Source organism: Convolutriloba macropyga, chromosome 2, assembly GCF_964194025.1.
Source record: "Convolutriloba macropyga chromosome 2, txConMacr16.3, whole genome shotgun sequence".
NCBI lineage: Eukaryota > Metazoa > Xenacoelomorpha > Acoela > Convolutidae > Convolutriloba > Convolutriloba macropyga.
In genome coordinates, this window is record NC_134469.1 from 26,593,435 (window position 1) to 26,615,289 (window position 21,855).

Genomic DNA, 21,855 nt, shown 5'->3' on the forward strand with positions numbered 1-21,855 from the left:
TTCTTTTTAATTCATTTTTAATGACTTCCATGAATAGCTGATAATTTTAACGACTGCAAAGGTGGTTCTTTTCGTTTTCGTGCGGCACATTCCTGCAAATCAAAAGCCTCAAATGCTTCTATAGATTTTTAATTGAATCTATTTACTGATTTTGCATTAGAGCTAAAAGTTTTAATGACATTCAATTAATCATTTTAAAGAAAATTATTTAGTATTTCCCAATTTTTGCATATTTTCCTGTATTTTGCCTTGTTATTTGTTCTCTTATCACATTAAAGATAGTTCCAATTGGCAATGGAGGAATGCGCAAAAAAAACTGTTCAAAGTTTTCAGTGAATAGCCTATAGTTTTAACGCCTGCGCATTCAAGCTCTCCCAAAATTTATTACTATTTTTTTTGTTTTTGCTTCAAAGTGTCGTACTTCTTTTTGTCGTTTTGCATGTTTATGACAATCAAAGGCCTTGATTACTTGCACGATTGTTTAACTGAACACTTTTATACACAATTATATAAGAATCTTTCAATGACCTGTTTATAGGACTAGAAGTATTTGTCTTACTAAAGGCAGTCATTTATTGGATTTTTGAATAAAGGAAATGAAATCTGCTACATGCGCCTTTCCAATTGAAAGGTTGACGTGAGCATCAATTGTAATATATATTGCAAGAATAAAACGCTGCAAGAAAATACTGCAAGAATGATAAATAATGAGCGTTTCAGCAATATTTTTTTTAGTTTACTAAGAAGCCTGAGATGCGGAGACCATCAAATGTCACGTTTGATTATATCATCGCGCAGCTGTGAAAAACATGTATAAACGTCAAATTATCTCAGAAACGTTTCTAAATATCTACTGAGAACTGTTTTCTTTTACAAGAAAATTCAATTCAAGCTCATTCTTCTTTTGTGTACCTCCCGCTCTCATGTGCCGCCCAATAGCTTTGCAACTCCCCTATGTGCTCTACTAACTCATAGATTTGGTATTCAATGAGGAAAACCTTGAAACCTGGGATGTATAGCTTACTGAGGAGGTGGGGCATAGGGTGTTTCTGAAAGGAATGAAAGAAAAGCAAAAAATATACCTTGAGGCATCATTTCTGACACGACCATGAGGTTTACACTCTGAGCGAGGAAGACTGTGATGCCATAGCCGACCTTCTCCCCCGTCTCGTGGGGCACTCCGAAGTTGAGGACACAGAGGCAGTTGATGAGGACAGAGGGCATTATAACATTCATTACAAAGTACGTCGGCTGCCGACTGAACTCGAGTGTGAACACAAGACAGCTGAACTCATTGTCGTCTGTCTCTAGCGTAGGGTCTGCGTATCGATTGTAGAAAGCTGTAAAATGGAATTTCAAGCTTATTTGTTGTCGAAGCAAATTCTACTGCGAAACAATCGATTATGAAAAATGTGGGAAACCCCAATCGAATAGCCTCCTTGCATAGTCCGGAACATTTTTGCCATTAAAGGTCTGCAATTCTAAAAACCCGCCAGATATTCTGGAGTTGTTATATATTTATTTTAAATTATCAGATTATGAATTCCCTCAAAAAATTTTAACTGGCTGACATTTCGCAGGTTTAACGCGATGAACATACTTCTTGTACAGATCTTACTCAATAATGTTTTCTGATAAGATATTTCATGAGATCGTATAGGTCAGCTGAAAGGATATAGGAAAGGAAAAAGGCTTTTTCTTCTGGTATGTGATTACCTGAGAAGTTAGTGACTTTGAATGTAGCGGAGGGTTGAAAGAAACTGAGGTCAGTGGGCGAGGGCTCCTTGGGCACAATGTCTATCTCTGAAGCCAGATGTGCCCATGATCCAACGTCAAATGAACACTTCTGCAAAAAAAAACATCATATGTCAGAACTCGATGACAGTGCATGTCATGATTCCTTATTAAATCAATGCTACCCTGGTAACAAGGAATAGAGAGGAGAAAGTGTAAAATAGAATGAGCATTACACCCTAATCCCCACTAATTAGAGGTGGATTAAGGGTGAAACCTCGGCCCGGGCAACATAAATTTTAAAGAATTTTGCCGCACCGATCTTAATAAATTTTGATTTACGATAGAATTAATGCTCTGAATAAATTTTTAACTCGATGCATAGAAAGATTTGAATCTTAAACAAGCTTTCTATTGCTACGAATTATATGTTTTTATTATTCAAAAGTTGGTTAGATGTTTCAGGCATTTGTTTCGTAGTATCAAATTGCATCAAAAATTGTAAAAATTGCTACAGTCTTGCATGATTTATCAAGAACTAAACTTCTCAAAAAATTAGCCCTGATAAACGAACGAAGTGAAATTTGTGAACCTCATAAGGCAACACTAGCAAAAACATATTCAAATCACTTGTTCTATCACACTTGAGTATCAGTGCCATTTTTTCCAAAACTTGTGCAATTGGTTTAAAAAATCAAACAGGAAATCAATTGGAGCATAGAAATTAGCTTTCTCAGAACCAAATAAGAAAACTGCACGAGATTTGCTTCGCGAAACAGAACTTCTCTCCGTGTAGTCCCAAATAACACAAGTATCTATTTGCAACATATAACAACCCAAGCAGAAAAAATTAAAACTATCCGAAGACGCTGTCTTTAGCATAAATGAGTGTACAAATAATGTTGCCTTGACTCCTAAATGTTAGTCTAATTGAAGGAACAGTTCAAGTGTTAGGAACTAAAACTGTTAAAAAAAGTTTTCAATGGTTATAGGAAAAGTCAAGAAACAAGTTTACGGAAAAACTAAAAGAGGGCAAAAGAGGAATGACTTAGCGGAAAAGATACTGTCATTGCTGTTGAAAAAACAACAGTGTTCGGATACTGTCATTAATAATATACCACTTTGAATTTTGGGAGGGAAATGTTTGCAAAATAAAGTTTTACTGAAATATACGAAATCTATCGTCTTTCTCATCGATTCAGGATGAAGTGCACAGAAAACCGTTAAATTGAGAATTTGGTTGATCCCGGAGCTTCTCAAATTTTCATTAGAGAAGTTCAAGGCGAGCGGGCCCGTTGCATCATAACCGATGGCCGAGAGGTAACTAATAACAGTAACTACAACAGCCGGTCAAGAGCAAATATTAAAAATACTGATGGCTTCTGCTGCCATATAATTTAACGTTTTGTTTTCTTTTTTGTATGACTGTACGATTCACGTTTTCTTTGTTTCAAAATAGAAGAAGAACCATTCAACAATTCGGCTGCAAGAGTCAACAGCGTTATTCAATGCTCAGAAAAATCTTGTTGATCTTTATATTTCATGTTTTCTACATTTTCCGTTTCCAGTTTTAGAGATCCTATGCATTTGATAACCAGCTTCTCAACCAGATCTATCAGCCTAAAGGCTGGATAATGTCTGATAGCAGAAAATGCAGAAGTAGCAGAGGCACCTGGCGTCCACTGTAGGTAGAAAACGTCGCAAGCTCTCAAACTGTATTTTCTTAAATACTGGGGATAATTTAGCTTTTGAGTCTGTGGTGCTATGGTCACGTTTTCTGTCAATTCATTGAATGGAGTTTTATCCCCGTCAGTGTTATCTGACAGCATGGTCACTGAATACATCGAAAATGCCAGACGTACAATAAAGACACTCCCTAACATATTCTTAGAATTGAATCAGAGTTAAGTACTTCCCGAAATTCTTTGAGAAACACATGCAGCCCTATTGCATTTATGCAGGTGTGGAAGCTCTAGCCAACAATGCAGATGATTGTACGAGAGTTAGCCACGCAGAACTACGCTTTCCTTTCACTAATTTCTTCAAAATGGAAATAATTCAGCTCTCTAGATCACAATGGATTTCTTAAGTTAAAACTGACAAACTAAACACAAATCCAGTCTCTAATAGAAAACTGAAGAAACTTCGTGTTTTGTGAAGCGAGTCTGAGTAGAGGTAAAGTGCAAACCCTCGCAATAAGCTTTGATCTGATCTTTAGATTGAATGACCCTTATATCAGAGATACAAGAATTCGAGACATGCTTGCTGCCAAGCGTGGTCAGAGGCAACTTTACTTACTTGGACTGTGGTTAAAGAAATCTTAGAACATCATTTATTTCACCTGTTGGCCCGTCAGTAATAACGACTACAGTAAACAAGTTTCGTGCAGGAAAATATGGCGAAGTTAACCATAGACACATTGAAGGTCATCCAGGTTGCTCAAAATTTAAACTGAAAGCGGAGGTTTTATTTTTATTTTACAAGGTAACAGCAGTTTTTTGTCAGTTTCTATTGCAGCAACCAGCGCCTCCAGGCCAGCATCTTGAGTGCGGCCAATTTCTCTAAGATTAGATGAGATATCTCCAATCCACTTTTTCCTTTGTTGTTTCTTAAAAAAGCGCAGCTTTCTGGTCTATGCATATGGAGGATCTGCATTTTTTTTCCTTTTTTAAATCGAAACAGTCCTCTGATTGCCAATTTTCTCGTACAGGGTAGACGTCAGTTTTCCAAATATCAAAATCATTGGCCTAGGAGAAGAGTAACAGGATCAAATGATTACCCTGTGGAACACCATCTTCACAATACAATGTAGTCTTAATGTGTAATAGGGGCATGTGCTGGCAGTAACTTAAAGTTGTGCAATCTGCTGCAACCCTAACAGATTTGTTGACAAGAGCTAAAAATTGTGAATTCTTGGCAGATTTGCAAAATTTTTTAGAATCACTCTGAACAAAAATTCGAAAAGTACTCAAAGCAAATTCTTTTCTGGGACATGAATTTGCAAACTCTTTTTCTGGTACGTAAAAAATCATTTCACCTGATCCTCCACTTCCCGCCAACTCCCAGATGTACTGTTTCAAACAATTCAATGGCCTCCGGTTTCACTTCTTTGCTCAAATTCTTAGCTATGAATCGTCTTTGTACTTTGTTAACACTGGAAGCTCTCAGTTTTTATTTTTTGGTAGTGTTGTGTTCAAAAAACTAGATAGTGATTGAGAAACAAAAGTGGTATAAATGAAACAACAGGCTGCCTACAACAAAATTGTAGTAAATTTCAACGCGCATCCTGATTGATATGATGCTGTAAATTGCACTAATTTACGCAATTGCTCCAGGAACATTTGAGAGGGTCCCCAGTGGCGTTTCAGAAGCTTCCCATACAGTTTTTTTTGGCCAATTGAAGAGGTCTTTGGAGATAGATCGCTCTTCCTCTAAATGTAGTTTTGTTATTAGATGCCAGATATCAGATGTCATCAGATGCTAAAAATTTTCGAGTCTCCTCCATTTTAGAGCTTGAGGCGAAACATCTCTAGCTTGAGGCGAAACATCTCTAGGTTAACATCTTAGAGCTTGAGGCAAATTTTTCTAATTGCTAACTTTTCACTTTTTCTGCTCACTGACTTCATGGAAATGGCCTCCCTCCGAAGACTCTTTGGCTCGTCAGTGTTCCAGTGATTTAGTCGCTCTATTAGTTTAGATATACATTACGTTTATGTTTTCAGCTGCTTTGGTTGATCGGTCTGGGAATGTTTTTTCAGATTGAAAACAAATTTTTTGCAATTCAATTGAACTTGGGGGTTCTGAGCAAATGAATTATGAATTTGGGTGTATACTTTAGACCATTTGTGTTAGTAACTAAACAAATCTAAGCGAGAAATATACCAAAATGCGTCATTTTTCTTAGCCAATCAGAATCGAGTATTTAAATTACGTATAGAATTGCGTCTAATATACACAAAAAAGTTCCGGAAAAGTTCGTATAACCTAATTTTAAGTAAATATAACCATGATATGTACGAATTAGGGTGGTTTTCGGCTTAATATTTTTAGGTCCTCTAGACGATTTTTGATCGATTATGAACTGATTCTGACGTCAATGACATCAGACAAAAAAACCAGTAAAAGAGCATCAAAAACCTTGCCGTCTAAACTCTCACTTGTTGCTAAGTACGTTACAATCTTAATACGTTGCTATCATCGATAAGTTATAGACTGACTATAATACGTTGTTTTATGAGCTTATACGTTGCTTTATACGTTTTTGAATTGAGCATCCGAAAGAGTGTTGTTTTACGCCTTTAATATTGGTTCCGCGACCCGGGAATTATTAAATAGATGCAATTTGGAAGCAACGATGAATTTAGTGAAACTTCATTTGTTTCACCTGGTGCGGCGATAACACAGAATGCGGGATTTATCAAGGGGCATGGAACGTATGAGATCGATGACTTCATTCAAGCAACAGTTACTGGATACGTTGAGAGGATCAACAAATTAGTTACCGTACGGCCTTTCAAGTGCTCGAGGTATAATGGAGAGGTTGGAGATGCTGTTGGGAGAATAAGGGATGCGTCGCAGAAAAGATGGAAAGTCGACATATATGCGCGACAGGACGCGAGTCTGCAACTATCAGCAATTAATTTGCCAGGAGGACAACTGAGAAGACGATTTGTTGAAGATGAATTGATGATGCATGAGTACCTGCCTGAAAACAATTTGATCAGTGCTGAGGTGCAGAAAGTGGGGGCGGAAGACAGCCTGGTGCATTTACACACTTGAAGCTAGAAGTATGGGAAACTGGGACAGGGTGTTATAGTCACGCTGAAGCCATCAAACATAAAGAGCTTAGTCGCAAAACTGTAAGACAGAACATTAATGAATTTTTTTTTGCTGTTTTGTGTGAATTAATTAGATTTATCACTTAGACGGCAAGAAACCCAACCCGTGAATTTTTGACATTGGTGTAGTAAAATTAAATTGTTCTTTATAGAAATTGTTGGTAAGCCCCCCCCCCCCGCAAACATAATTTTTGAGACGAAAAACATCGATTTCGAAAATTTTTGGTCGAATTGTCAAAAATTTGTAAAAAGTGATCAAGTCGGTTCGAATATCAAAAAATACCCCTGATATAGAGAAAAAAGAGAAAACATTATGCTAAATTGTTCATTTTTGAAAAATTTTGATCAATTTTGATACAATTCTAAAAACTTTAGAAAATCAAAACCGAATAAAGATAAACCGTATTTTCGAGCTTAAATCCGTCCAGTTTACTGGATTACCGTTCCGTAATCAAGAATTTGCAGAAAAACTTGACCAGAATTTTGGAAAAAAATTGACTAAAGCATAAAATTTTGACAAATTCGTCAAAATTATTATTTTCAACGAGAAGTTTCGTTAATTGAGTGAAACTCAATACACACAGCAATTTTGTGAAAAAAATTCACAACCTCTGGCCTAAAGAAAAAATTATCGAAATCTCAGAATTTTTTCTCGTCGCTCATTCATGTAACGTTTTTCGTACGCGTTTTTTTTGTCCTTTCACTCGTCAATTGTCCGTGTTCCGTTTTTTTCTCAATAACGTCGCTCTCCCAAAACTTTGCTTTTCGTTTTCTTCGCTACTTTTCCGATTTTCGATGTAGTATGTCATATGTGATGAAGTATGTTGTTGTTTTTGCTGTAGTATGTTGAGTATGCTAGTATGCTGGTTTGTTGTTTAGGTCTTATAGCTTTCTAGGGTGTGACTTTAGTTTATTCTCGAGTTACGGCTGGATTGTCCTTTGACTTTTCAACTTTACAAATTTACCAGCCTTCCTGCTTTAGTATATTAATTTTTGCTGCTCTATGTTTGCGTGTAACTGTATGATTGTTAGTTGGTTTGGTTTTTTGCCTTCTGGGGTGTGACTTAAGTTTATTCTGGAGTTACGGCTAGATTGTTTCTTAACTTTTCCAGCTTTAATAGACTACAAAAGCGCTGCATATTACTTAACTTTTGCTGTAGTTTGTTTAATATTGTTGGTATGCTGATCGGTTGTTTAGGTTTTGTTATTGCTAGGGTGTGACCTAAGTTTATTCTGGAGTTAGGGCTAGTAAAATTCAAGCTCTTTTCATCCATTTAGTATACTACTGCTTTGCCCTAAATTAGTTTGTTATTTTCATACGCTAAGCCCCATAATGACTTGTGCTAGTTTGTCTCTTGCAGTGGCATCTCTCCTCCTTCCTAGGGTGTGACTTAAGTTTGTTCTGGAGTTACGGCTAGTTTGTTTGGTTGAGTTCGTTGCTGTGAACTGCTAGCATAGTGCTTCCCGACCTCCCCGCTCGCTGCTTAATCGTCTCCGGCCCGTTCCGTCGCGTATTTCAGTTTCGTTGTGCGCTACTCGCTCAACGCCTTCGTTCCGTCCGTCTCGTTTCCCGTTTTCTCGCGCGTCGCTCGTTCAGCGTTTCCGTAAAGTCCGTTGCCTCGCCCGTTTCCTACCCGCATTTTCGCCAGTTCCATTCCTTGTTGCGTTGCGCTCCGTTCGCCCGTCCTCCCCGCCCCGTTCTCTTCGTTTCCCGTTTCGTCGTGCTTCGTCCACCAGTCCTCTTTCCCCGGTTGCCTGTATTCCTGTTTTGTCTCACGTTGCTTTCAAGCACGTTAGACGCCCTCTCCACTTTGTTACTCACTTTCGCCGAGTAATTCATTACTCGGTAACTTTTTTTCTGCTCTTCGACGTCTAGATTATCAAGTCGTCGTCATTTGGGTTCGGTATAACCCTCATTCCACGTGTTTGGTTGAAAGTTACTCTACATTGATAAATTAGCCATTTCAATATCATGGCCGAACAGCAAGAAAAATTGAAAAAGCTCTTTAAAGCAAGATCTAATCTAGAATCTGAGTTATGTAACATCCATAAGGACATCACAGATGCCATAGATCGTCAAGACAGGAGGGTTAAAGTTGAACGCTTGGTTTCTAAGTTGAAGGATGTCTTCAGTAAACTGGTGGAGAAGAATGAAGAACTATTTGACTTGGCCAGTAAAGCGCAGAACCCAGATTTAATTTACCATGTCCTTGAGCAATGGTTGGATGACGTAACTAAGAACAATGATAAATTCATGCTTGCGGCTAGAAGCTATATTGACTCAGTTGCTCACCGAGACACAGTATGTGAGGGTAATAACCCTCAGGGGCAGTCTAAGAGAAGTTCACGTCGAATAGTATCATCAATGTCTAGCCAGCATAAACATGACTTTCTCATGGCAAAACTAAAACGCGAAGAGGCCGAAAAACAAGAACAAGCTGCCATGCGCCTGGATAAACAAAAACACGAAATTGCCATGAGAAAAAAGGAGCTTGAAGTACAAATGGAGCAGATGGCACTTCAAGAATTGGAGGAAGACCACCGCCAGCGTGTTGCCGCAGCTAAATTAAATGAGGCTGAATTAATGGATAATCAGTCATTGTTTAGTCACCACTCAAGTGAACTGAATTTGCTTAAAGATAGGGGATCAGATAGAAGTCAGAGACTTGTTCAGGATTGGGTAAATTCTTTTCCAGCAGGTAATTCATTGACTGCTGCAAGTGAGTTAAATTTTTCTCGTCCTGACTGCTGAACCTCCTGTTCAAGATACTGTTCCTACTAATCCTCCAGAAAACACAAATAATGTTGCCGGTAACTTAAACCATCTTGAAATGCTTTCTCAGTACACACGGCCAGCAAGAACCGTTGTATCGGGAATATCTGCAAGCTCAACTGCAGCAATCACTCAGTGATCAAAGGATCAAGCAGGCAAACAGTCCCTCAGGAAGTGGTAAGGTGAACCCAGTGAACCAAGTACCAGTCGACGTACAAAATGTCGCACTCCAACAACATCAGCCACCTTTGCAACCTCCCCGGCCACCAACACCCGTTATCGCACCAACGAACTCCATTTGTGTACCTGATTTTTCAACAAACCCACAAGTAAATCATTTCTTGGGTCCGAAAAGCTCCAGTGTACCTGGTCAATTACATATGTCGATGCCTCATGTTCCACAACAGCAGATTCCATCTCAAAGTAACACTCTACGCCAAACACAAGTCCCTATTGCCCATTCCCCGCAAAATGTTCCTCCACCTCTAAACCCACTCGTGAACCCGCCACCCGTAATCCTGCCTCAACAATTATTTAATCCTCAGCCTCCCGTGATTCCGTCGCCCATTCCAGCGAGCACAGCAACATACTTACCCGTCCCCAACATTCCACAACAAAACATTGTCCAATCACCTCAAGCGCGCCTGGTACCGTGTCCTACCGCACCAAAACCTCCCCTGAAAAGTAACCCTGATCTAAACTTGTGGAATTTTCCGCAGAATAACCCCACAAACGTAAAAGAGGCGACAAATAATGCAACCGTCTTCAACAACATTCAGCCGACCCTACCCCCAAGCACAGCTAACCCCACCATCATCCATCCCATCTTGCAAATTAATGCACTACAGAATCTTAATAGCAACCACGCAGCTAACTGTAGCATCCCTGTTAACCCCTTTAGTACAACTACTAACAACGCGCCACCTTTCGTCACGCCGGTTATACATCCAACATACGGGCATACTGCCCCAATACCATTGTGCTGGGGTGGCCCACCGCATCCCACGCCTCCAGCGCGTGTATCTGAAAATGCAAGGTTGATTAAGGCATTAACTGACGCCTTAATTAACAAGAGGAATGACCCTCTACCCGAATGGAAGTTGTCCCAATACAATGGGGATCCCCTACAGTGGCACGAATGGTATGGTCAATTTCAAAGCGCAATTGACTCTCAGTCCCTATCTGACGATGTGAAATTGACATACCTTAAGGCCCTCGTAACTGGTAAAGCTAAAACAGCTATAGCTGAGTTTGCTTACTGCGGCGCAATGTACAAAGACGCACTGAGGACCTTAGAACGTAAATTTGGCCAACCACAGGCGGTCGTAAGTGCCCATTTGGATAAACTCAGCAGCTTTCCACCATTGAAGATGCACAATAGCGACAACATCATTAACTACTCGGGGTGCATTTCAAGTCTTGTCGGGGTATTTAAATCGCTGTCATACGATTCGGATTTAAAGAGCTCTGCGCTTCTCAACACTGCCGTACAGAAGCTTCCACCCAATATGAAGGAATCGTGGTCCCTTTTCACGGTCAAAAAGCATTGGGTGAAACCTAATCGTCTGGATTTCAACGACTGGTTAAAGGAGAAGGCCGATGGGCACGATTTAATGAAGAATACCGCAACTAAAGCAAGGAGTGAGGATACCAACAACTCAGAACAAGATCAAAAGTTGCTTCGAAGGCATTTGCTGCAAATACGCAACACAAGAGTAACCTTAAGCCACAACAGAGATCTCCGTTAACATCAATCTCTAGTTGCCTTGTATGCAAAGGCAGCCACCGGTTGTGGGAATGCCGTGTCTTTAAGGAAAAGACCCCCACAAAGAGAGCCAAGGTCGTGGCTGAGGCAAAGCTCTGTTTCTCTTGTTTGCGTGATAAACACATGTTTAGGCAATGCCCAAGTCCCCGTAAGTGTAGGAAAGATGGTTGCAACAGCTCCCATAATACTTTACTTCATGGAGCTGAAAGGGTTTTTCCAGCTAAACCCTCAACAAACAACAACATCGATACTTCGAAGTCGAACGCAGGTACTGGTAGGCCATCTACTGGTCAGGAGCAACCAAGCAAAACAACCACTTTGTCTTCCGTGACGGATGTCAAAGGCCTCCTTCAGGTCACGGAACTGAAACTTACTAATTCTTCTGGTACTGGTACTACGGCGTTGGTTTTATGCGATACCGCTTGCAGTAACTCTTGGGTGTCCGATAGTCTCGCAGCTAGACTCGGTTTGCAGGGTACCGCATTAAAACGTACCGACAAGGGTATAAACACAGAAGAACTCATAGACACAAAGGTGGTTCAATTGACTGTGACACCTCATAAAGACCAAGACTTCGAAGCATTCACTGTGCGTCCCTACGTGAGGGAAACATTAAACGTAGGTTCCGACATCATTGAGGTCAAGTCCATGCAAGAAACTTACCCACATTTGGCAGTTCTAGATCCAGTAAGATATAGCTATGGGAACATTGAGATGATACTTGGACAGGATGTCTACCATGCCATCCGCCCGTTAGAGTATTTTTCAGCCGACGAAAAGTGCTCAACGTTCGCTGTCCGCTTGCCCATAGGTTGGGTTTTAAGTGGCCCACTCCCGTCAAGTTCAAGTTTAGTCTCGGTGTGTTTCAAAGCCAATATTGAACAGGATTTTGAATTAGCTTGTCAGGTTAAATCTTGGTATGATATGGAATCGTACGGCGCGTTCAAGCAAGTTGACCCACGATCCGCAGCGGATTCTTGCGCGCAGGAAATACTTGAAACAACAACTTTCCATAACGGCCAAAGATACGATGTCGGTATTTTATGGGTTGATGACAACGTCCAGCTCCCGAGTAACTACTTTTCATCACTGGTACAGCTCAAGTCTCTCGAAAAACGGCTCTCGAGGGATACATCATTGAAAGAAAATTATGCTGATACCATCCGTGATAACTTGGAAAAAGGTTACTTGATTACAGTCCCTGATGCTCACAAGGTCGAGCAGTGGTCGGACAAAGAGTGGTACCTACCACATTATCCTGTAATCAACCCGAACAAACCGGGGAAAGTGCGTAGGGTATTAAACGGTGCAGCAAAATTTCACGGTACTTCTTTGAATAAATCTTTGCTCACTGGCCCCGACCTGCTCCAAAACCTAATCCATGTTCTACTTAGATTTCGTCAACATCAAGTCCGCAGATATCGAGGGTATTTTCCTCCAAGTGGGTGTCCCTGACTGTGATCAGCCATCACTGCGTTTTTTGTGGCGGGAGGACCCCACAGCAAATGTTGTAGTGTATCAATACACGCGCCATTTATTCGGGGCTAAAGACTCGCCCACATGCGCTAATTATGCATTGCAACGCACGGCCCGAGACAATGTTAGTCAGTACCCGGAAGCAACCAAAGCCGTCCTAGAAAACTTCTACATGGACGATTACTTGGATTCAGTGGAGTCACCTGAGAGGGCTCTCAACAGATCGAAGGAGTTGGTGCATCTTCTCCATCTAGGTGGGTTCAAACTTACTAAGTTTGTAAGCAATGTACCAAATCTGGCTGATAGAATTGACGGGTCAACTCAGTCTACCGAACCAAAAGTAATTGCCTCATCTAAGGAGGATTCTTCGCACGTGCTTGGGTTGAAATGGGATCACAACAATGATACTCTAGTTGTGAGTCGGGGTACTTCCAGTACAGTAACTAAGTCTTTAACACAACGCTTGGTATTGAGCCTAGTGTCTAAGGTGTTTGATCCCATCGGCCTAGTAGCACCATTTACTGTTGGTGCCCGGTTGTTACTAAAGGACATCTGGCGTGTCAGCGGGCAGCACTGGGATGAAGAATTACCAAAAGACACTGTAGAAAGGTTCCTCGAATGGAGTGTAGAACTACCCAAGCTTGCCGAATTCACTGTACCAAGGAGTTACTTTTCGGGAAACTTTAAACAACTGAAACTACACATGTTTGGCGATAGTTCCCAAGAGGTCTTCAGCGCTGTTGCATTTCTCCGAGCTCAAGTAAACACTTCTAGTGGGCCAAAAACAGAGCTTGCATTTGTCCTGAGTAAAGCTCGCGTATCACCTATGAAGGTGATGACAATTCCAAAGCTAGAGCTGCAAGCTGCTTTACTGGCCGCTCGGTTGAAACAAGATATTTGTCGAGCCCTTACTGTGCATGTCAACACAGTTTATATGTGGACCGATAGCACTACTGTCTTGCAGTGGCTCAATTCCACAAGCAAGCAGCCAATATTTGTTGCAAACCGCGTATGCGAGATTTTAGAACACACTAGCGTAGACGAATGGAACCACGTTAACTCGAGCGATAATCCAGCAGATGCCGGTACTCGTGGTATGTCCGCTGATGTTTTGCAATCAAGTAGCTGGGTGAGGGGTCCAGATATCTTAAGAACCAAGAAATTCCCGTTCGAACCAAGCATCGAAGTAGTTAATAACATCAAACTTGGTATAGTAACTAAGGAAACTGACGAAACCAATACATCATTGGCCGCATCCGTAACCAAGTCAACTAAGGAACCGCCCCCGCAACTAATTCCCTTCGATAAGTACAGTTCTTATCAGAAGTTGCTACGGATAACAGCGTACGCACTCCGCTTGTTACCTTCTCACTACTGTTACCGTAATGCCGATGGTAACATCATAGACCCCACGGAGCTTGAAGAAGCCGAGCGTCATCTCCAGTATCTTGTCCAAGAGGAGTCATTTAATGCAGAGAGAAAAGATCTCCTCGAAAACAAACCCGTTAAACGGAGTAGCCGTATTGCCCCGTTTTCTCCGTTTATTGGGCCATATCGTCTTATCCGATCGGCAGGCCGCATCAAGCGGTTGGTCGAAGTTGACTTTGATGTAAAACATCCTATCGTTCTTGACGCACGCCATGCACTTGTAAAGTTGTTCCTCAATCACACCCACGTTAAACATCATCATCAAGGTATTGACTACCTGCGAGCTAAAGTACAAGAACGTTATACCATCCTCAAATTACGATCCTCACTGCGTTCAGTTAAATCCAACTGCGTCACGTGCAGAATGTTCCGCGCGGCCACTATTCAACGCATTATGGCTGATCTCCCAGTAGAAAGACTCGCATACCAGTCTCCTCCCTTCAGGAACACTGGGGTCGACTACTTCGGCCCGTTTTATGTTACTGTACGTAGGACTACCGAGAAGAGGTGGGGTTTCCTGTTCACATGCTTAACAACTCGTGCCGTTCATGTCGAAATTGTTCCTTCCATGGACGCCAGTTCGTGTGTAATGGGAGTGGAGCGGTTCGTCTCCCGTCGGGGTACACCAGCCATTATTTGGTCAGACAATGGCACTAACTTTGTTGGCGCGGAAAAAGAACTACGCGAGAACATCGAAAAGTGGAACACCACCAATATCGCCGTGGAACTTGCCCACAAAGGCATCAAGTGGAGGTTCAACCCGCCCAGTGCGCCACACCAAGGTGGCATCTGGGAGAGGCTAGTACGTAGTTTCAAGCGCGTACTTTACACAATCCTTGGAACACGTCGCCTCACAGATGAGGTTTTAAGTACCACTTTTTGTCTGGTCGAACATGCACTTAATTCACGTCCGTTAACGCCCGTAAGCGCCGACCCGTCCGACCTAGGCGCATTAACACCTAATCACTTTCTCCTCGGTAACCAAGCACGTAGTCTCCCGTCCATCATTGATGGAGATGAATTTGATCATCGTAAACGTTACGCCCGAGCGCAGTCCTACGCTAACGCTATTTGGTCTCGTTGGATCAAAGAATACGTACCGGCGCTGAACCGACGTTCCAAGTGGCAGACGCCTGCCGAGCATCACCTTAAGACCGGTGACTTGGTTTGGGTAGTTGAAGAGACCAACCCAAGGGGTTACTACCCCACTGCTTGGATCACTGAACTCCGTTACGGTTCCGACAGCGTCGAACGCTCCGCCGTATTGCGCACGTCCTCCGGATCGCTCGTTCGCCCGCTTGTAAAATTAGTACCCATTCTCCCAGCATCTTTTTCTGGGCCAGAGGATGTTAGTAACTAAATAAATCTAAGCGAGAAATATACCAAAATGCGTCATTTTTCTTAGCCAATCAGAATCGAGTATTTAAATTACGTATAGAATTGCGTCTAATATACACAAAAAGTTCCGGAAAAGTTCGTATAACCTAATTTTAAGTAAATATAACCATGATATGTACGAATTAGGGTGGTTTTCGGCTTAATATTTTTAGGTTCTCTAGACGATTTTTGATCGATTATGAACTGATTCTGACGTCAATGACATCAGACAAAAAAACCAGTAAAAGAGCATCAAAAACCTTGCCGTCTAAACTCTCACTTGTTGCTATGTACGTTACAATCTTAATACGTTGCTATCATCGATGAGTTATAGACTGACTATAATACGTTGTTTTATGAGCTTATACGTTGCTTTATACGTTTTTGAATTGAGCATCCGAAAGAGTGTTGTTTTACACCTTTAATAATTTGTGTCGGGACAAAATGCAGGTATAAATCAAAAACTTGGTTCATTGCTGCTCAATTATAGTCAGTTAGTCAGGCTTTAAGGTGTTGACCCCGATTAGGGTGATCGCGTCTCCTCTACAAATTAATTGTAAAATTGATTCCCTTCAAAATCAATTAGGTACTCGTCAATTTTAATTCTGCCAGAGAATTTTTGCGGTTCTCTTCAAGTCACAGAAGGATTGCTTGTATTTAATACTGAGCCAGTATTTCACTCATTTCTACGCTCTAAAGTTTTACAATTTACATTAAGTTAATCTTTCAACTCTCGTCCTGGTTGCTTGATTCCAGAAAATAATTTGAGGCTGAAAAACTGAAAAACAATTTGAAATTTGAATAGAAAATTAGGGTTTCGAAAGCGGTGATTGCCTATTTCAGTTTACTGTTGAGATGATTTACATTAGAAATTCACAGTGAGACATCGAAAAGTCAGTCCATTGTTATTCAGATGCAGTTAGTAAGCCAGGTTAAAAAGTCCTATCCCCAAATTAAGGCTTTCACGAGGTCTAAGTGTTATCAAAGATTTGATTCTGCGCAGAATAAACTGGGTTCTCATCAATTTCGCTTTAAAATTTTTTAATAAACATTTTTCTGCTAACAAATGGATTGCCCGTTTTTAAAATGAGTCCAACTGCGGAATAACTTGGGGAGTAGTAAACAGAGCAATATCGAGTTTATCGCATTTTGGGGTTCTGTTTGGCTTTTTCAGCCAATTGTACTGTATAAAATTTGTTGACTACGTCAGCGAGACACTGCATCTGGGTTTGTGTGATGAAATGTGATAAGGCTCATCAGTCCTCAAGTTCACTATTTTTATAGGTTAAACTATCTAAGGGTTGCTAATCGGGAGACTGATCATTGTGGTCATTAGTTAGCATCATGCGCGTCTTTTGTGTTGTTCTTTTCACCCAGAAATTTGATTGTTGTTGGGATGTACTTGATGTTCTCCATCTGGTGTACGGCTCAAACAGTTGATTTGGAGAGAGATTGATGGGAAAATGGGAAATTTTCTATCCAACCAATTAAAATCTTTGTTTTTCACGACTCTATCGCCCTCAATAACGCACACTCAAAACCAACTCAACACAGCTCTATGCCAGATAATAGGTTTCGTAAAGTTAGGATGGGATAATTAAAGGGGTGCTATGCTTTGCAAGTTTTGAGCTTTATCGTTTTGCTGCATATTTGAGTTAAATCGTTAAACAAACTAATGTGTTGCTGAAAATCGTACGCTACGAATTTGATTATTTTTTGACACTTTCCTAACATTTATATAAACTGACTAGATTCAACCAACTAATCATGAGGGAAAAGCGCTTCATCCGTTGAACATTAAAACTAAACTGAAAGGTCAATACGTTTTTTTTTCAGTTTTTCATCGGGGAAATTCAGCAAAGTTATTGAAAATACGAACAACTACTTTGGATCAAAACAAAAAACTCGGGGTTGGATGTTGCTTTGAATAAAAATAAGATTGTCTTTATGAAAACTCTACATCATCTTTGCATCAATCTGATAATCCAAATCGAACAGAAGAATGTTGTCAAGCTATTAAGAAGCAGTATATATATATATATATATATATATATATATATATATATATATATATCTTGTTGACATATTGTCGGCAAACTTTTGTTGTTTTCATATTGATGCAAACATATATTCGTTTTGAGGAAGTAGAGAAAGCATCATTTGAAAAGAAATGCAAACAAGGAGGCTCGGTAATGTGTGTTCGCACATTAAGTTCCGACCCCGCTCATCTACATTTTTCACTTAATTGTCTACCAAATGAGGACCCGTACCTTCCATTCAGTCGGCATTAGAACTGAATCAGAACATTTTCAGAATAATATTAACTTTCAGTACTGATTCAGAACGTTTTCAGAATAGTTTCTGTATTGATTCTGAAACCTCTCTGAATCAGAGCAAAATTCATAATCAATGTCTTCTGAATTTCTCTGAATCAGAAGAAAATTCAGAGTGCAATTCTGAATTAATTCTGAATCAGAAGAAAATTCAGAATGCATTTCTGAATTAGCTCGGGATCAAAATCATCTTTGCATCAATCTGATAATCCAAATCGAACAGAAGAATGTTGTCAAGCTATTAAGAAGCAGTATATATATATATATATATATATATATATATATATATCTTGTTGACATATTGTCGGCAAACTTTTGTTGTTTTAATATTGATGCAAACATATATTCGTTTTGAGGAAGTAGAGAAAGCATCATTTGAAAAGAAATGCAAACAAGGAGGCTCGGTAATGTGTGTTCGCACATTAAGTTCCGACCCCCCTCATCTACATTTTTCACTTAATTGTCTACCAAATGAGGACCCGTACCTTCCATTCAGTCGGCATCAGAACTGAATCAGAACATTTTCAGAATAATATTAACTTTCAGTACTGATTAAGAACGTTTTCAGAATAGTTTCTGTATTGATTCTGAAACCTCTCTGAATCAGAGCAAAATTCATAATCAATGTCTTCTGAATTTCTCTGAATCAGAAGAAAATTCAGAGTGCAATTCTGAATTAATTCTGAATCAGAAGAAAATTCAGAATGCATTTCTGAATTAGCTCGGGATCAAAATGAAAATCAGAAACTTTTCACAACACTGCAGGAAAGTACAAAAAAACTTCTTATCGGTTATTAAACCGTTATTCAAAGGCTTTTTTTTATTTAAAGAAGTTGCAATTTTCTCTATAATCAGTTTTAAAATAGGTTTTATTGGTGCTGTGAAATATTAAATTTTTCCGGCGTTTTTCGTTTAAACGATTTGTATGGACTATGTGAACTGTGAATCTGCAAAAGATTTGGTCAGAATATGTTTATTTGAAAAAAGTTGTTTTATTTAAAGAAGTTGCATTTTGTCTATAATCATTTTTAAAATTAAGTTTTTGTTGTTGTAAAATAATTCATTTTTCTCTAGATGTAAGGGATGTTTTAGACATTCTTTGAGCTATATGACGTTTTTACTTACTATTGTCTTGTTTTGATGTTTAATTTTGTCTGGTTTTTGTTTTGGAAAACTTTACAAGCTTGGTTTTTTAAATCATGCTATAACAGTTTTCCTATTTTCAGTAACTCCGCCACTGCCGGTCTTCAGCCCGGAATGAAAAAGGGGAGGGTTTAAACCACACAGAACAAACCGGAAAATCTCAAAAAGTCATTCTTTAACTTTACTTGAGAAAATTTCCGACAACCTATATAAATTTCTTCAATTTCTACAGGTATTGTTTTAATTTGTATTTTTTAAGGACCTGAGAGCGAAAGCAGTGGTAAAACCTGGCTTGGCTCACGAACATAGTTATGAATTTACCCTAATTCAGAGAAAATTCAGAGACTGATTCAGAGTCTGAATCAGAAAAAAATCAGAGTCTGATTCAGAGTCTGATTAAGAGTCTGAATAAGAGTCTGAATCAGAGAATTTCAGAGCCAAATGTGACATGAACATACTCTGAATCAGTACTGAATCGTTTCTGAAAATCTTCCTGATTCAGTACTGAATTACTCTGAAAGTTAGGTACTGGGAGAGGTAAAAAAAACATATCAACATATCGTTCAACAAACTACTAAAAGAATAAAACAATCTACTCTAGAGAGTCTATGAGACCTGTGGCTACCATAATACGACTACTAGAAAAAACGGCAATAAAAATCAAATAGTTACAGATATTAATTACGACCAAAACTCCTTGTTCATTTTTTGAAAACCACTAATATCCAAATCAAAAGGGCATCAGATAAAATTTATACTAAGAAGATTAACCGGTACTTTTTGGAACAAACATGGGAGTTTTCCTCAATGCGACTTGGCAACAAGTAGACTAGAAATGAGCAAACGCGGCAAAAGTTTATTGAAACCTTGCTTTTTTTTTAAAAAAAAAAGTATTAAGTTCGAACTGATTAGAAACATTACGCGTCAAATGAAATCATTGAGAGAGTCTTTTATAACACAATAGAGAGCGACAGTGGCCTCTCATTATACAGGATATGTCATACGCCTACGAAAAGAACGACAGACACAGGCAAAGTTTGCACGAAAAATTATGCACGAAAACGATTTTCCCCCAATCAATTAAATAATAAGGTGATCACTAAAAACAATAAAAATCTTCGTTTGCATTTTTTGCAGGTTAAACATTTGTAAGTCAAAAGACGCTCATTACTGTGATACTGTGAAAAGAAAACAAAAACCGACAAAAAAGGGGCAAATTTGTAAAAATCACGAAAACTGGTTTTTTGAAAACTGGTTGTTCCAAGAAGAAAGACCATTTGAGGAAAATAAAACCGTTATGAAGAGCAAATTGTATTTCAAAAAATAAATAATGTGAATTGTATCTAGAGAAGCTTAGCTACAATTTAAAAGAAATAAAATTGGCAGATCTCAAAAATCTATCTCTTTTTTATTAAGAACAAATATTTTCAAAATCCATAGCCAACAAAAGCTTTCGACTAAAAACTCAACTGTTATTAATGAGACTAAATCATACGACTAAAGAAAACATTAAATACAAGCTGAGCAAATAAGTTTCAAAAACAACTTTACAAAACCACAGTTTTGAATCCATTTAATAAGATATTAACCGCGAGAATATAACATCTTCATTTGTGTCTCTTTTGATCATCAAAGCATCTTTTTGTAAAACGACTATCGCAAAATGACAACAATAAGAACCACAAAAATTGAAAAGTATCTAAACTCCACAGAACTCTTCTGAAACAAGTTGCCTAAGCCCTGAAGACATCATTTAAAAAGTTTAAACTTTAGGAAAATTTTTGATTGATTCAACAAATCATTATTAAGAGCTCTAAATAATGAGGCTAATTTACGAAAATGATACAACATTTAAAAATACGGAAAAAAACGCAAACCAGAACAAAAAGTGTTAAGTTGAAGAATACTTTTACTCTTTTTTTTAGAAATTTAATTTGAAATTCAAAACAGCCGTTCTTTATTTACCGATATCAGTTATTTAAGTTCAACTGCTTATCTGAAACCTTCAATGGCTTATAGTTGGCCACTGAGACCTTTAGGTACACAATATTTGGAATATGACAACAACCATTAATAACAAATAAAAGGCAAAAATAAAAAACTCTACCAATTTCTGCAAGAGAACGGTGTCGCAGCCCCTCAAACCACAGGTTATAAAAACAAAAACTATGTTCAGTTTCAAATGTTTTAAAACTTTTTTGAGTTAGATTGTTAAATAATGTGATAATTTACAAAAAAGGAACAAAACAACAGCAAAAAGGGCTATTATGCGCAAAAATCAGAAAATTTTGTATAAAAACTCGTAGTACCAAAGCAAGAAAACCTTCTGTTAAAACAATCGGCCACTAAGTTAGTTTTTATTCTATAAGGAGGAATGGTTGACGTGTACTTACTGAGAATAAGCAAAATGTTGACTAAAATAATATAAAATATTGACAATTTCAAAAAATCACAGAAATTCCTTAAAAACAAATACACTAAATAACATAAGAGACATTAGGTAACAACCGAATGAATAGAAAATATTCGTTTTCACCTCATGAGAAAAAAATTTAGATCTTTGAGTTGTCAAATTCAAAAATCAGACTGCCAAAAGAATAACAATTTCGGAACTGTCATTAACGGAGCCGTGAAAAAAAAATATTGTCAGTAATTAACGTTACAAGAACAAAAGCAAAGTTTTTTGCAAAAAGGCAGCATCAAAATAAAAACCAAAAAGTCTCTGATTCTAAGAGTTCATGATATTATCAAACCTCTCCCTGATTTTGTTGCGCGCCCTGCAAACTGACCAAGTGTTCCAATTGTTTGTGAATTAGACCAATTGTTGAGTGGAATTCTTCAAATATTGAAAAAAAAATACATTTTGTATAATTATCGACTTAAATCTGCAAAAAAGGGCAAAGTTTCCATTCCAGAAGACTTTCATACGGCGCCTAATTGCAACTAGAGCTTTTTTTGAGAATAGGGAGTATGTGTTAAGGTTTTTAG

General features: G+C 38.8%; 1 protein-coding gene across 4 annotated transcripts in view; it reads right to left on the bottom strand.

Annotated features, from left to right (window-relative positions):
* LOC142335219 (neuronal acetylcholine receptor subunit alpha-9-like) overlaps window positions 1-21,855 on the bottom strand; it is a 133,570-nt gene that overhangs the window by 3,159 nt on the left and 108,556 nt on the right. For all 4 annotated transcript variants that reach the window (XM_075383614.1, XM_075383613.1, XM_075383615.1 and 1 more), the window contains 2 exons: window positions 1,717-1,846; window positions 1,083-1,340 (listed from right to left, as the gene is read on the bottom strand). In XM_075383614.1, coding sequence (XP_075239729.1) covers window positions 1,083-1,340; window positions 1,717-1,846 — 388 coding nt within the window. The remainder of the gene's footprint in view (window positions 1-1,082; window positions 1,341-1,716; window positions 1,847-21,855) is intronic.